Source organism: Hakea prostrata, chromosome 3, assembly GCF_041222555.1.
Source record: "Hakea prostrata isolate BN-2017 chromosome 3, UWA_Hpros_2, whole genome shotgun sequence".
In the NCBI taxonomy this organism is placed as follows: Eukaryota; Viridiplantae; Streptophyta; class Magnoliopsida; order Proteales; family Proteaceae; genus Hakea; species Hakea prostrata.
Window position 1 is genome coordinate 46,698,586 of NC_142602.1, and position 14,992 is coordinate 46,713,577.

Sequence of the window (14,992 nt, forward strand, 5' to 3'; positions counted from 1 at the left end):
CATAACTCAATATAACCATTAGAAATTCATGCTTATTATCATCAAAACCAATAGAGGCTGATGTGGCAAATGCTGACATGGCATTTCCCAACAATCTCCCCCTTTTTGATGATGATAAACATATGAATGATTGGAAAATATGAATGATAATTAATAGCAAATAAACACTCATTCATATGCATGTTATTTTCATGTTTTTCCATGGTGAATTCTAATTCATGTTTGTTATCATCAAAACATGGTGAATTCAAGTTTCATGTTTGTTATCATCAAAACCAATGGAGGCTGATGTGGCAAAATGCTGACATGGCCTTTTCCAACAATCTCCCCCTTTTTGATGATGACAAACACATGAATGAGGGAAATATGAATGATCATTAATAGCAGTTGATGCTCATTCATATGCATGTTATGACATGTTTTCCCCATGAATTATTATCTAATTCATTCATGCAGTTTTCTCCCCCTTTTGTCATCAACAAACAATATAGGAGCTAATGAATTATCTAATTCAAAATTCTATAATTTATAGAAATTTTCTCCCCCTTTTGTTATCAACAAAATATAGGAGATGCTTCTCCGCAAATAACTCTCCCCCTTTGTTATCGACAAAAATAATGCATGAAATGCTCTCCCTCAATTAACTCTTCCTTTGTAATTGACACAAGCATGAAGAGCATGAAGTGCTCCCCCTCAAATAATTCTCCCTTCTTAACTTATGCTCCCCCTGAATTAATGCATAAGTTAACAACTTCTCTCCCTCACATATGCACTCTCCCCCTACATGAATGCATAAAAGGAAAGAGAATGACATACTCTTTCTTAATACCCTTTTTCAGGGTCCTTAATAATTTTGAACAATACTCCAAATGAGTTGTCCCTATCAATGTCATCTATTAATCCGTTATCATTATTTCTAATGGAATTAGGATTATGGGAAGAATTTACCTCAAGGTCTTCTTGTTCTTCCATGGACTTTGCCATTAGAGCCAAGTTGATTCTTTCTTCCTTGGACTCCTCCTCTTCTTCCTCCTCACTTGTGTTGTAGGATATGTTAGCCATATACGGGCACTCGGACTTGATGTGGCCCGGTTTCCTACACTTGTTACAAGTGACATTAGAAACATAACTTTTTTTCTTAGAAGGATCTTTACCTTTGTGCTCTTTAGAGGATTCTCCTTTGTGAAGATACTTCCCTCTTTTCTTTTTGAGATGTCTCTTGCATTCTTTGGCGATTTGGTAGAGCTCACTGTCCAAGTCTTCTTCTTCACTCTCACTTTCTTCTTCTTCCTTGGGCGCACTCTTTAGAGCTATGGACCTCTTCCTTCGATCCTGCTGCACACTTGCTTGCTTGTCTTCTTCAAGCTCCGCTTCATGAGCTAGCAAAGATCCCATTAGCTCATCAATGGTAATTTTAGACAGATTCCCTGCTTCTTGAATTGCTGTCCTTTTGGGTCTCCATGAGGGTGGAAGAGCTCTTAGAATTCTTCTAGTTATGTCCTCATTTGCCAATTCTTTTCCAAGGCTATACAACTTGTTCACAATGTTAGTAAATCTACTAAATAAAGAAGTAATATCCTCATAATCTAACATTTTAAACTCTTCATATTGAAGCATGTAGATGTCTAGGTTCATCCTTTTGATATGATCAGTCCCTTCATATGTGACTACCAACTTATCAAAAATTTCTTTGGCACTTTTGCAAATGCCACATCTATTGTAGACTTTTTCACTTAATGCACATTGCAAAAACATTTTTGCTTTGTGGTTTAATTGAATTTTGACCTTGTCGATCGAAGTCCACTCGGTTCTAAGTTTGGGTACCTTATGGCCATGTTCATCTGTTTTGAGAACCTCATTTGGTCCACATGTTATGACGTTCCACACATCGATATCATGTGCACACACAAAGTCTTCAAACCTATTTTTCCAATAGGCAAAGTCTTCTCCATCAAAGTATGGAGGTCTAGCGGTGTTAAGACCTTCGGTTCTTGAAGGAACTTCATAAAAAGGAAAGGCAATGATCTTTGACTCTTTTAAAAATTGATTTCAATCTTAATTTGAGCTCCCGCTCTGATACCAATTGTTGGTGCAACCTAGAGGGGGGGTGATTAGGTTGCAACTAGTGGATTGTCCCAATTTTTCGGTTTGTGCGGAAATACAAAGTAAATTGAAAATTCAAATGAAATTAAACAATACAATCAACCACAAGACAAGTATTTTATAGTGGTTTGACTTTGCAAGTCTACGTCCACTCCTCTCTTGGCCTTAAGAGAGTATTCCACTAGTGATTCTCTTTCAATACAATGGGTAGAGATCAAACCCTTTACAATCTTTGTTACGGGGCAAGAGCACCCTTTACAATCTTTGTTTATCTTAGGGCAAGAGCACCATCTTCAATCTTTGTTCACGGGCAAGAGCACCCAACCAATCTTTGTTCACGGGCAAGAGTACCCAAAACCAATTCTAATCTACCTAGACTAGAATTGAAAACAGTTACAAGAGAAGGATGTTACCTTAACAAGAGGTGTGACACTTTACCTCTTGTGTGTGTGTGATGCAATAAGAGTAGTATGCTCAAGGTATGAAATGCATGCACCACCAAAGCCTTCAATCACCTCAAGCTTGACTTCCACAAGCTTACTTTAACACCTTGGTATGTTCTTCAAGGTTGGGGAGAAGGTGAAAGGCAAAGCACAAGGCTTTCTTGCAATTTGAGAGCTTTACGACCACTTGGGGAGTGGGTGATCAAGTGTGAGTGTTGTTACTCTCAAATGAGGTGAATTGGGTTTATATAGAGCACCTTTGAGTGCCAAAACCCAATCCCCAACGGATAGAAAATGGACACATTTTTTTCCTATTTTTCAGCCCAGACGGACGTCCGTCTGGTCAGACGGTCCTCTGTCTCAAAAGTATCCGTTGCAAAACAGTGTAGAGGATATTCTCTTTAAACTAGCCGTTATAGTCAAATCCGGGCCAGACGAACATCCGTCTCGGCTCGGATCGGCTCGGGACGGACATCCGTCCGCCGACGGAAATTCCGTCCGGCCTTCTGTTGTTTTCTGAGAAACAAAGTTATCAGTACAGACGGACATCCGTCTGCTCAGACGGCTGTCCGTCTGAACTCTATTTTGCTGGCTTAAGTTGGGGCTGGGACGTGGCTTGGGTTTTTAGACTTTTTTGTCAACCCTAAGCATTGTACACCTCACTAACATGTTCTAGGTCACTCTAGTAATATGAATTACATATAATTGATGCATTTACATGAATGTGTATGCGAGAGTGTCCTAAGCCCTAATTCAACCTAAGTCTTAATCTTTGACTTGATCTTCGAATTGATTTTGTGCAACGATCTTCATGTCCATCTTGGCATGGTCATCTTGACTTAGACTTCATGTCCATCTTCATGTCTATCTTGGCATGATCTTGGCTTTGACTTGCATATGGCTTTGACTTGGAGTTGGTCCACTTGTTCACATCTTGAACTAAAACATCATAACTCAATATAGCCATTAGTAATTCATGCTTATTATCATCAAAACCAATAGAGGCTGTTGTGGCAAATGCTGACATGGCATTTCCCAACACTATGTTCAACCTAATTAGGTTAACCTCATGATTTCTAGGTTGTAACTTGAGAACTTGTTTTGATCCATGATTGATGTCCTCTACACCCTAGAATACTACCATAATAATTCCCCTCTGATTTGTACCCTTTTGAACCATCAAATTCGGCTCTGGATTCTCAAAATTCAGATTCTTGCAGGCCACTGTCTGCATTGGTCGACTCATTGGTCGACTGGTCCAGCAGACCAATCAATTGACCAATGAGTACAGCAACCTCAATCTTGGTCTGTTTCGATTGATTTATGATCTTTTCCTTTATGCATCTTTCCTAACATGTTGTGTGCACTTGTTTAGGACTGTCTTCTCAGGTTTAGTCAAGATCATACTTGATTCTTTAAGATTCCATCCAAGTTAGAAGGTAAGGACAGTTAATTCCTTAACTGCATAGATTACTTGTTCTCTGGTTTCTACTTATGAAACTATGAGATTACCTACTGTTATTGTATTTTAATTCTGATCTCCTACTGTGGGAACAGTAGCACTTGTTTATATCATCTTTTTCATTATTTATGTTATATGAATTACTTATTACTGCTTAATCTGATGTTGCTTTTACATTCTCTTTTATATGATGAACTACTGGTTGTGTATGTCATGACTAATCTGAGAATGTGTTTGATTAAGTTTGGTTTGGGATTGGGAGGTGTCCTTTTGACACTTATGTCCTTGGACATTATCGGAAATAGTGTGGGATGTTTCCGGGGTTGCCCATCGACGCTTTCCCGAATCAATGGTTGTCATACCTAAGGATGTCTAGCAGTGTTTGACTAGGATACACCCTTGTTATATCAGACCCGATTCGAAAGGGTATTGAGACCGAACGACCCGTGGTAGCAATGGGGATTCACGGGCGCTCAAGACCGGTGAGTTATATCTGTGAGAGGACGGGATACACATTGTGGGGACCATTTATTGGAGGGTTGCATATGGCTAGACTTGGGCTCATGGGCACTCGAGACGGTGAGTTATATCCGTGAGGGGACATGAGAGCTTTCCGTTTACCATATGTGGATAACCAATAGGGTTGATGAGTCCGGTGAGTAATATCCGTGACTCTAGTGTGAAGGATACCGGAAAGGATCCCGAGAGGGGAGGAATGGAAGTATCTGGAACTGACTTGATGTGACTGACTAGATGACTTGCATTGGGCTAGGCTTTTCCCTGACATGCGCCGGTACTTATGCCAAATGGTTGTGAGAGAGTGTGTTGACTTAACCCCCTACCATGGTTTGTCCGAGAGCGATGCCCGGACCCACTACCTACAGGAGTCGTATGCGTGACTTACCCAAAGAAGTACGGTGTTATGACTTAAAGCATGTCTGCCATAGAGACCAGCATACATAGAGTTTAGATGCATTCATACTTTATCTGTTTCATACTGCACTGCATCATGTTATGTTTTGCCATATGTTATCTCTGATGTTATGGATTAACTACCTTACTGAGTTTCTTCGAAACTCATTCCTTTTTGTATATTCTTTGTTTAGATTATCCTACAGGTACAGATTATTATGGCGAGCAGTACAATGAAGCTCAAGCCAATGAAGCGTATTACACGCAAGGTGCTGGCGACGATCAAGATTACTCTGATGATCCCCCGGCGGATCAAGCTGCGTACTACTTTTGAAAACAGCATAGAGTTAGAACGGATTCATTGGATTGACGAAGTCCATACTTATGAAGACGTTATCTTTAAACTTGAAGACGCTTGATCTTAATTTATTTCTTAGTACATTTGTTTCAGTTGTAATTCCTTTTGACTTTCATACTACGTTCCGCTATTTTTGGTGAAGTGAGTTTCCGCCTCACTTTACTCCTTTTTGATATCATTAGATATCTGGTATCTTTCCGCACTCTGATTATACTGATTATTCCTTTTTATTTTGAACCTTGTTTATAATATTAAACTTGATTTATTTTCTATTTATGATTATGTTATTGTATAAGTGGGAGGATGATTTCCTCGATACTTGATCTTCGGGGCTGTGTGTCACACTCTCGGGTATGCCAGTTAGGGTACCGGCTGGGTGGATGTGACAGAATGGTATCAGAGCCCAAAGTTCAAGAAAATCCTCCTAACCACGTAAAAACAAGAATGAGAACATTCCTGAGTCATAGATCCATGTGACTCATCTACTCTTAGAAGTGAATAATAGAATACTTGGACTAGAAACTATTAATGAAGCATAACTGGATACTTCTGAATAATGCACAATAATTATATTTAAACAATTGTCACTTAATGCAAAAAAAGAAAAGTGCATAATACACAATAATAAAGTGAAACAAAGAGAACTTCATTAACTTTAAGAAAAGTTTTACAACTACTACATATGAAAAGCATAAAAGAAAATCCTAGTACAGTCTATCTAGGTGATCTCCTCTGAAAGCTGAGTCACCCGATACTCTATCCTATCCTATTGTGACTCCATCCTCTCATACATCTGCTCCTGTCTGACTCCCATCCTCTCTAGCATGGAAGTCATCGATCTCATCTGTGCACTGAGATCCGAAGTCTCTGGAATCGCATGAGAAGGACCACCTGTTTCGAAGTGCGAGGAAGGGAAATCGTGATGCTCCGGCACTGCCTCGTGCATCTCAGTATCATCTCCGGCCTGATCATCATCACTGTCAGGACCGATATCCTCTCCACCATCCTCGACTCCTGCTCATCCTCTGTCTCATCATCCTCCTCACCCTCTGGACCTGGAGATCTCACTGTCTGTGTCAGTCCCATCTGACGTACCATCCTAGTCCCCATGACGTATCCTCGTGGATCAGTGTCCACTGGTGTATCCTCGAAACTGACCCCGAAATGCCTGAAGATCAAAGTCAGTAACCTCCCATAGCAAAGATTCAGCATGCTAGGCCGCAGAACAAGATCCAGCATGACCTGTTGTATGATGTAGGAAAGGTCAATCTCGAAGCCCATGTAAATCCGGTAGATGACTATGGCCTCTATCACTATAACCCTATGGTGATGTCCAGCCTTCGGCATGATGTTTCGACCGACGATGTGACCGATAACTCATGCAGAATCTGTCATCTGTCCGCTGTTCCTTGGAGTGAATCACCGGCGGCTATCCCACAGTGTGTTGCATATCTCGCGCAACTCGTATGGCATCAAGTAGCTATCTATATCTGCTCCTGCAGGTATCCATACGCATTGATCTGGGTAGTGAGGGACCCGCAAGATCTCGGCTAGTGATCTGGTGGAAAAGTGAATCTGAGTCTGGAGGACCCTGCTCCTGAGGACAAGTCTAAGTGGATGCCCTGGACCTCTAGCCTCCTCGGTGTATGTAAGGTTGCTGAAGAACAACCTCACTAGCTCAGGATATATAGGCAGATTATCTGTGAAGAGATGAGTCCACTGCAAGGTGTCAAAGCTTTGCTGTATCCTAAAGACTCGGAGCTGGTGAAGGTGTAATAGACGTCCTAGCTCGATCTGGCAGTAGCTGAAGTAGGCCTCATACAGGAACTCGGCCTGTGGATTGTCGAAGCGCTCTAGTCTCCGGACATACTGTCTAGGCTCTGAAGGAACCTGACCTCTACCTCTGAGTGCCCCTACTATGCGACCTCTACCTCGTCCGCATACTCCTCTCGACATAATGAATATCTGTGGAAGAGACAATGACATTGTTGGTTAAGTACTATTTCAAGATTTAAGCCAAAAGGGTATTTTCGTATTTTTTGGAAAATTTCAAATTTGGGGGAAATTTGATTTGAAGATACTAGCATGTGCATAATACTTGGAATTGCATGTCTATGAAATTCATTTGATAAAATTCGATCGAAAACTTGATCTAAAGCGAAAAATTCAGCAAAAAGGAATTTGGGGATTTTGCATTCTAGGTCAAAATCGAAATTTTGAAAAGTTGAAATTGGTTAAATCAAACTATATGGACATATCTACAGTATCATTTTGAGCATGTAGCAATTGATTTCATGCGAAAACTCCAAGCGGTTTGTGAGAAATCGAAATTTTTCTAAAGATAACAATTTCGGTACGAAAACCTTGCGAGAAGTGCAAAGAGGTGTTAGAACTTGTTGTCTATGCATGGCATTGTGTTTAAAACCTAGGGAATATGTTTCTAAGTATTCCTAAACATGATTTCTAACAATGGATACAAGTAAAACATGGATTTGATTGTAATGCAAGCATGAGAAGATGAAAGTAAAAGAGAAAATGTTAGTCTTACCTTGTGTTTGATGAATGTGAGTTGTGGTGGTGTTGTTAAAGCACTTGAATCACCCAAAGATGCTTGGAAGAACCTTAGAAGATGTTTCCCTAGAGCTCACTCACTTGTGGAAGAAGTTAAAATGAAGTTTGAATGTGAAAATGGGGCTTATAATGCGAATTTTCGTATTCTGTGAGCATTGGTCGACTCATTGGTCGATTGGGTCAATCGACCAATCAACTGACCAATGGACCCAGTAGCTCCAATTTTGGTTGAAATGTTGGAAAATGTGATTTTTGTCCTATGAATTGTTGTTGGATGACTAAATGGATGTATTCGAGCATGGTTTATAATTTTCAAATCATTTGGACATGTTGATTTCATTGAAACTTCGAAATTTGGTATTTTGACGTTTCCGGTTCTTGCAGAATGGTTAATCTGAGAAGTGGGCATGGCGAATCCAGTGGTCATGGAAGTGGTCGTGGTGAGATATCTGAAGGTGGTCATGATCAGTAGACTGGTGACCAAGGTACCCAGGACGTACCAGGTGCCCCGAATGTCGGAAGCTTCCATGATATTGCCAACATCATGGGCAATATGATGCAACAGCAAGCAGCCTAGTTTAATCAGATGTTGACGGGTTTCATGACACTGCATAATGAGACTCGTGCTGGTGTTAATGTGAATCCTCATGCCGCAGTTCCTAATGCGGGTGACCTTGCGGGAACTCCTCATACTCGCCTGATGGAGAGTTTTCTCGAAGATGCAGGTGCCCAACTTACTCGGTGTTACCAAGGATCTCTTGTTCCCTAACAAGTGGATTCGTGAGTTGGAAAAGACTTTTCGTCATCTGCAATGCTCCGAAGCTCAAAAGATTTTGTTTGCTGAGCAGAAGTTGCAGCATTAAGCCGATGCTTGGTGGACTTCCACTCGGCCTATTTTGGAAGGTTTGCATGCAGGTGTTGTAACTTGGGATTTATTCAAAAAGGCTTTTTGCATGAATTATTTCCCTGAGGCGGTAAAGGATGCGAAGGAAGCTGAGTTCATGGTTCTTGCACAAGGATCCTTGTCTGTGTTAGAGTACCAACAGAAGTTTGAGGAACTTCATTTCTTTGCTCCCGATTCTCGAAGCCCGATATTGCTAAGGCGAAGAAGTTCTTTAAGGGATTGCGCCCTGCCATTAAAGGCTATCTCACTGTCCAGCCTATAGTGAGCTATGCCCAAGTGGTGCAGAACTCGAAGAAGTTGGAAGAAAATGAAAAGGAGAATGCTCACGTGCAAAGGCCTTGGCAGTCTAGAAACCCTAGTTTGGTGGATCGTAATGATCGGCGCTTTGTGAGACCTACACCCTATCCCACTCCTGCTTTTCAGCCTAGGAGTATAGGTCAAAACCCTGGTTTTCGACAGCCTTGTCAGTTTCAATATCGCGGGAATCAACCACCAGTGAATGCAAGTACTAGGCCAGTGAATGCGAATACTAAGCCTTTTGTTCAGAAGCCTCCTGTTGCAGCTGCTCCGGTAGGACCGAGCAATCCTGTTTGCTTCTATTGTAAGCAGTCCGGTCATTTTGCTCGCGATTGTCCGAAGAAGCCTGTCCAGCAGCCTATTCCAGTGGTGAAGAGTGCTCCTGCTCCTCCCTTTGGTAGAGTGTTTAGTATCTCTAGTACTGAGCAAGATGGAAGCCATGATGTGATCACAGGTACATTGTCAGTCGCTTCTTTTTCTGCATTTGTTTTATTTGATACGGGTGCATCTCATTCGTTCATATCATCTGCATTCATTAAGAAGACTGACCTAATCCCTGAGAAATTGGCTACTTGTTTATTGATTAGTACACCTACTGGTCCTATTGTGAAACTAGATAAAGGATTAGTTAAATGTCCTGTGTTGGTTGGTAAGATGAACTTGGAAGTTAATTTGGTACTTCTTGATATGAAAGACTTCGATGTTATTTTGGGAATTGACTGGTTAACAGCCCACAAAGCTGTATTTCTTTGCTCCTCGAGAAAGATTCAATTCCATACTTGCGTAGGTTCAGTTTTTGAATTTCAAGGTGAGAAAAGAAGGGTTTGTAAAAAGATATTGTCCGCACTGATGCAAATCTATACCATAGTAGATGATGCTTCTTCTGAAGGCAAGAGAAAAGTGGAGAAAAGAGTTGACGAAGTCAAGGTTGTCTGTGACTTTGTTGATGTCTTCCCTAATGATCTATAGGGAGTGCCTCCAGATAGGGATGTTGAGTTTTCTATTGATCTCGTCCCTGGTGCCGCTCCGATATCTAAGGCTCAGTATAGAATGGCTCCTACTGAGTTAAAAGAGTTGCAAAACTAGTTAAATGAGCTCATTGAAAGAGTTTTCATACAACCTAGTGTGTCACCTTGGGGAGCTCCGGTCTTGTTCGTCAAGAAGAAAGATGGTAGTATGCGTCTGTGCATTGATTACCGTGAGTTGAATAAGTTGACTATCAAGAATAGATACCCACTGCCCCGGATTGATGATCTCTTTGATCAATTGAAGGGTGCAGTTGTGTTCTCAAAGATTGACTTAAGGTCTGGATATCACAAGTTGAAAGTGAAGTCAAGTGATGTCTTCAAGACAACTTTCCGAACAACGTACGGCCATTATGAATTCCGAGTCATGCCTTTTGGATTGACTAATGCTCCTGCTGTGTTCATGGACCTCATGAACCGAGTCTTTCATGATGTGCTCGATAAGTTTGTGATTGTCTTCATTGATAATATTCTGATTTATTCGAAAAGTGAAGAAGAGCATGAAAGGCATCTAGATTTCACTTTGCAAAGACTTCGAGAAAAGAAACTTTATGCTAAGTTTAGCAAGTGTGATTTCTGGCTCAAGAGTGTAGTATTCCTCGGCCATGTGGTTTCTGCTGAAGGTATTCGTGTTGATCCTGAGAAAGTCCAAGCAGTTGCTAATTGGGAAAGACCGAACTGTAACGGAAATAAGAAGTTTCCTTGGTCTGACAGGTTACTACAGAAGGTTTATTGAGAACTTTTCTCGGTTAGTTGCTCCTATGACTAAGTTAACCCAGAAAGAAGAGAAGTTTATTTGGTCTGACGCTTGTGAGAAGAATTTCCAAGAATTGAAGGATAGACTAACAAGTGCCCTGGTTTTGACTATACCTGATAGTTCTGGCGGTATGACAGTCTATATTGATGCGTCGAAGATTGGTTTGGGTTGTGTACTGATGCAGCACAGTAAGGTTGTAGCCTATGCCTCTCGGCAATTGAAGGATTATGAGCGTAATTACCCCACTCATGATTTAGAGCTTGCCGCTGTTGTTTTTGCTTTGAAGATTTGGAGACCTTACCTCTATGGTGAGAAAATTGCCATATTCACGGATCATAAGAGTTTGAAATACTTCTTTACCCAGAAAGAATTAAACATGAGGCAAAGCAGATGGTTGGAACTAGTCTCTGATTATGATTGTGATATTCAGTATCACTCTGGTAAGGCAAACATTGTTGCTGATGCTCTTAGTAGGAAGATTCAGAAGAAGATTTTGGATTTGAATGCTTTGAGTCTACCCTTGTTGTCTTCTATTAAGAGTTTTGATTTGGAAGTTGTTCCTGAGAATTCTGCTGTTGTTCATTCTGCTATGACGGCAAGGTCTGGTCTTAGAGATAAGATTGTTTCTTTGGAGAGTTCTGATCCAGAACTTAAGAACAAAGTTGAGAAGATTTCTTCAAATCCTGAGTCGGATCCCGACTTTGGTATATCTTTGGATGGTGCTTTATTGTTTAGAGGTAGATTGTGTGTGCCAGCAAATGAAGATCTTAAGAAGGAAATATTGAAGGAAGCACAACAATCAATCTTTACAGTACACCCTGGAAGCACCAAGATGTACAAGGACTTGAAGGAACATTTTTGGTGATTGGTTTGAAGGCCGATGTTGATGATTTTGTTGCCAAGTGTGAGACTTGCCAGCATGTGAAAGCCGTCATCAACCTCCATCTGGATTGCTTCAGCCCCTTCCTGTTCCTAATTGGAAGTGGGAAGATATCTCTATGGACTTCGTGACTAGCTTGCCCCGAACAAGTAAAGGCAATGACACTATGTGGGTGATTGTTGATAGGTTGACCAAATCGGCCCATTTTATTCCTATAAAGATCACTCATACTTTGGATAAGCTAGCTAGACTTTATGTGGATAATGTGGTTCGTCTACATGATGTGCCAATGAGTATTGTGTCCGATCGTGATCCTAGGTTCACCTCAAGGTTTTGGAACAGTTTACAGAAGGCCTTGGGAACCCAATTGAACTTGAGTACAGCTCATCATCCACAGTCAGATGGACAATCTGAGCGGACAATTCAGACTTTGGAAGACATGCTCAGATCTTGCGTGGTGGATATGGGTGGAAATTGGGTTGAACACTTAGCTTTGGTTAAGTTTGCCTATAATAACAGTTATCAAGCAACGATAGGCATGGCTCCGTTTAAGGCTTTGTATGGTTGCACTTGTAGAACACCATTGTATTGGACTGAGACGGGTGAAAGAAAAGTCTTAGGTCCTGAAATGATTGAAGCTACGAGCGCAATGGTGGATATGATAAGAGAAAGGATTAAGTCTGCCCAGTCAAGACAGAAATCCTATGCTAACAAGAGAAGGACTGATCTGGAATTTCAAGTTGGAGAGAAAGTTTTCTTGAAGGTTTCACCAATGAAGGGTGTGATGAGATTTAATGTTAAAGGGAAGCTTAGCCCTCGTTTCATTGGACCTTTTGAGATTTTGGAAAAGGTTGGGCCCGTTGCTTATCGATTGGCATTACCTCCGGCTATTGCTGTTGTGCGTAATGTGTTCCACATTTCGATGCTCCGGAAATAAGTTGAAAATCCGAAACACGTCTTACAGCAGGCACCTGAAGGACTTAGTGCTGATCTTACCTATGATGAAGAGCCCACTGAAATGTTGGATAAGAAGGACAAGCAATTGCGGAATCGCACCATCCCTTTGGTAAAGATTCGTTGTAAGGACCATACCCCTGAAGAAGCTTCTTGGGAGAAGGAAGAAGATATGAAGGAGAACTTTCCTCACCTCTTTGGAAGCACAGGTACGCTTTCAATTTCGGGGACGAAATTTCTTTAAGGGGGGGAGAATGTGAAACCCAGCCCTGACCCAAATCTGGAAACTTTGTTACTTGTAGGTCCAGTGACCCGAAGTAAGGCAAGAAGTCATCTTTGGGCCATTTCTATTGAAGACTTGATGGCTGGATTGGAATCCATGAGTGTTGATGCTAGTGTCCCAATGGTGGAAACTGCACCCGATGAAGATTAGATTAGTTGATGGTCTTGGAGTGGTCTCTATATTGATTCTAAGGCATTTCTAACTCCTAGGTATGTCACTCTAGGCGTGTGCAAAACCCCTTGATGTTTGGACTTGATCTGAGCCTTCAATTCCCTGTTTTGAAGTTGTTGTCTTGATTGGTCGACTCATTGGTTGATTGGACCAATTGATTCTGTTTTTGAAATTTGAAACCTGTCCCTTCTATTTAAGTCTAATCTCGGGAATACTCCGCCTCCTCTGCCTCCCAAGCCTCTGGAACGAGTTAGAACCCTAATCTAACCCATTCCCTTGCATTCTTTGGTGATTTCTCGCAAAGACTTGAAGAATTCTTCATCTTCCTACGCCAAAGGTATGATTTCAGTCACTCTCTCTTCTATCTCTGATTTTCTTTCTTTTATTCTGTTCTTCATTGAGATCAGAAAGATGATGAAGCACTCTTGTAATCATCAATTCTCTGATCTCACCATATTCTTTAAGACTCATGATCATCATCATGATCTTACACCCTGCTTGTTAAATTCTTGGAAACCTAACCCTAATCCTTTGAAACCCTAACCTATGTGATTGTCTGGAGAACTTTTGGTAACCTACCTTGTGAAAGGGAAATCCTTTTTGGGTGACATTGTGTTAACCTAAAACTTAATCATCTATATTTTCCTGTTTTGATTTGTCTTTGTTCATCCAGATCTCACAATTATTTTCCGAGGGAGCCAAAAGGGTGAAACCCTAATTTTCTTGGATCAAACCCATGAACCCCCTTGTTGATCATGTTAACCCAATTATTATGTTTTCTTTACTAGATCTGAATTCTTTCCTATCCTAGTTCATTATCTTTAATTTTTCTATTTTTCCCTCCTAACCTATGTTCAACCTAATTAGGTTAACCTCATGATTTCTAGGTTTTAACTTGAGAACTTGTTTTGATCTATGATTGATTTCCTCTACACCCTAGAATACTACCATAATAATTCCCCTCTGATTTGTACCCTTCTGAACCATCGAATTCGGCTCTGGATTCTCAAAATTCGGATTCTTGCAGCCACTGTCTGCATTGGTCGACTCATTGGTCGACTGGTCCAGCAGACCAATCAATCGACCAATGAGTACAGCAACCTCAATCTTGGTCTGTTTCGATTGATTTATGATCTTTTCCTTTATGCATCTTTCCTAACATGTTGTGTGCACTTGTTTAGGACTGTCTTCTAAGGTTTAGTCAAGATCATACTTGATTTTTTAAGATTCCATCCAAGTTAGAAGGTAAGGACAGTTAATTCCTTAACTGCATAGATTACTTGTTCTCTGGTTTCTACTTATGAAACTATGAGATTACCTACTGTTATTGTATTTTAATTCTTATCTCCTACTGTGGGAACAGTAGCACTTGTTTATATCATCTTTTTCATTATTTATGTTATATGAATTACTTATTACTGCTTAATCTGATGTTGCTTTTACATTCTCTTTTATATGATGAACTACTGGTTGTGTATGTCATGACTGATCTGAGAATGTGTTTGATTAAGTTTTGTTTGGGATTGGGAGGTGTCCTTTTGACACTTCTGTCCTTGGACATTATCTGAAATAGTATGGGATGTTTCCGGGGTTGCCCATCGACGCTTTCCCGAATCAATGGTTGTCATACCTAGGGATGTCTAGCAGTGTTTGACTAGGATACACCCCTGTTATATCAGACCTGATTCGGAAGGGTATTGAGACCGAACGATCCGTGGTAGCAATGGAGATTCACGGGCGCTCAAGACCAGTGATTTATATCCGTGAGAGGACGGGAATCACATTGTGGGGACCATTTATTGGAGGGTTGCATATGGCTAGACTTGGGTTCATGGGCGCTCGAGACCGGTGAGTTATATCCGTGAGGGGACA

The 14,992-nt window shown here is 40.9% G+C and overlaps 1 protein-coding gene across 1 annotated transcript; it reads right to left on the minus strand.

The window, feature by feature from the left end:
• Positions 1-822: 822 nt before the first annotated feature.
• Positions 823-1,755, minus strand: LOC149022355 (uncharacterized). The gene has a single exon (XM_089147600.1). It carries the CDS (start codon positions 1,753-1,755, stop codon positions 823-825), a length of 933 nt encoding a protein of 310 aa, XP_089003726.1.
• Between the last annotated feature and the right edge of the window lie 13,237 nt (positions 1,756-14,992).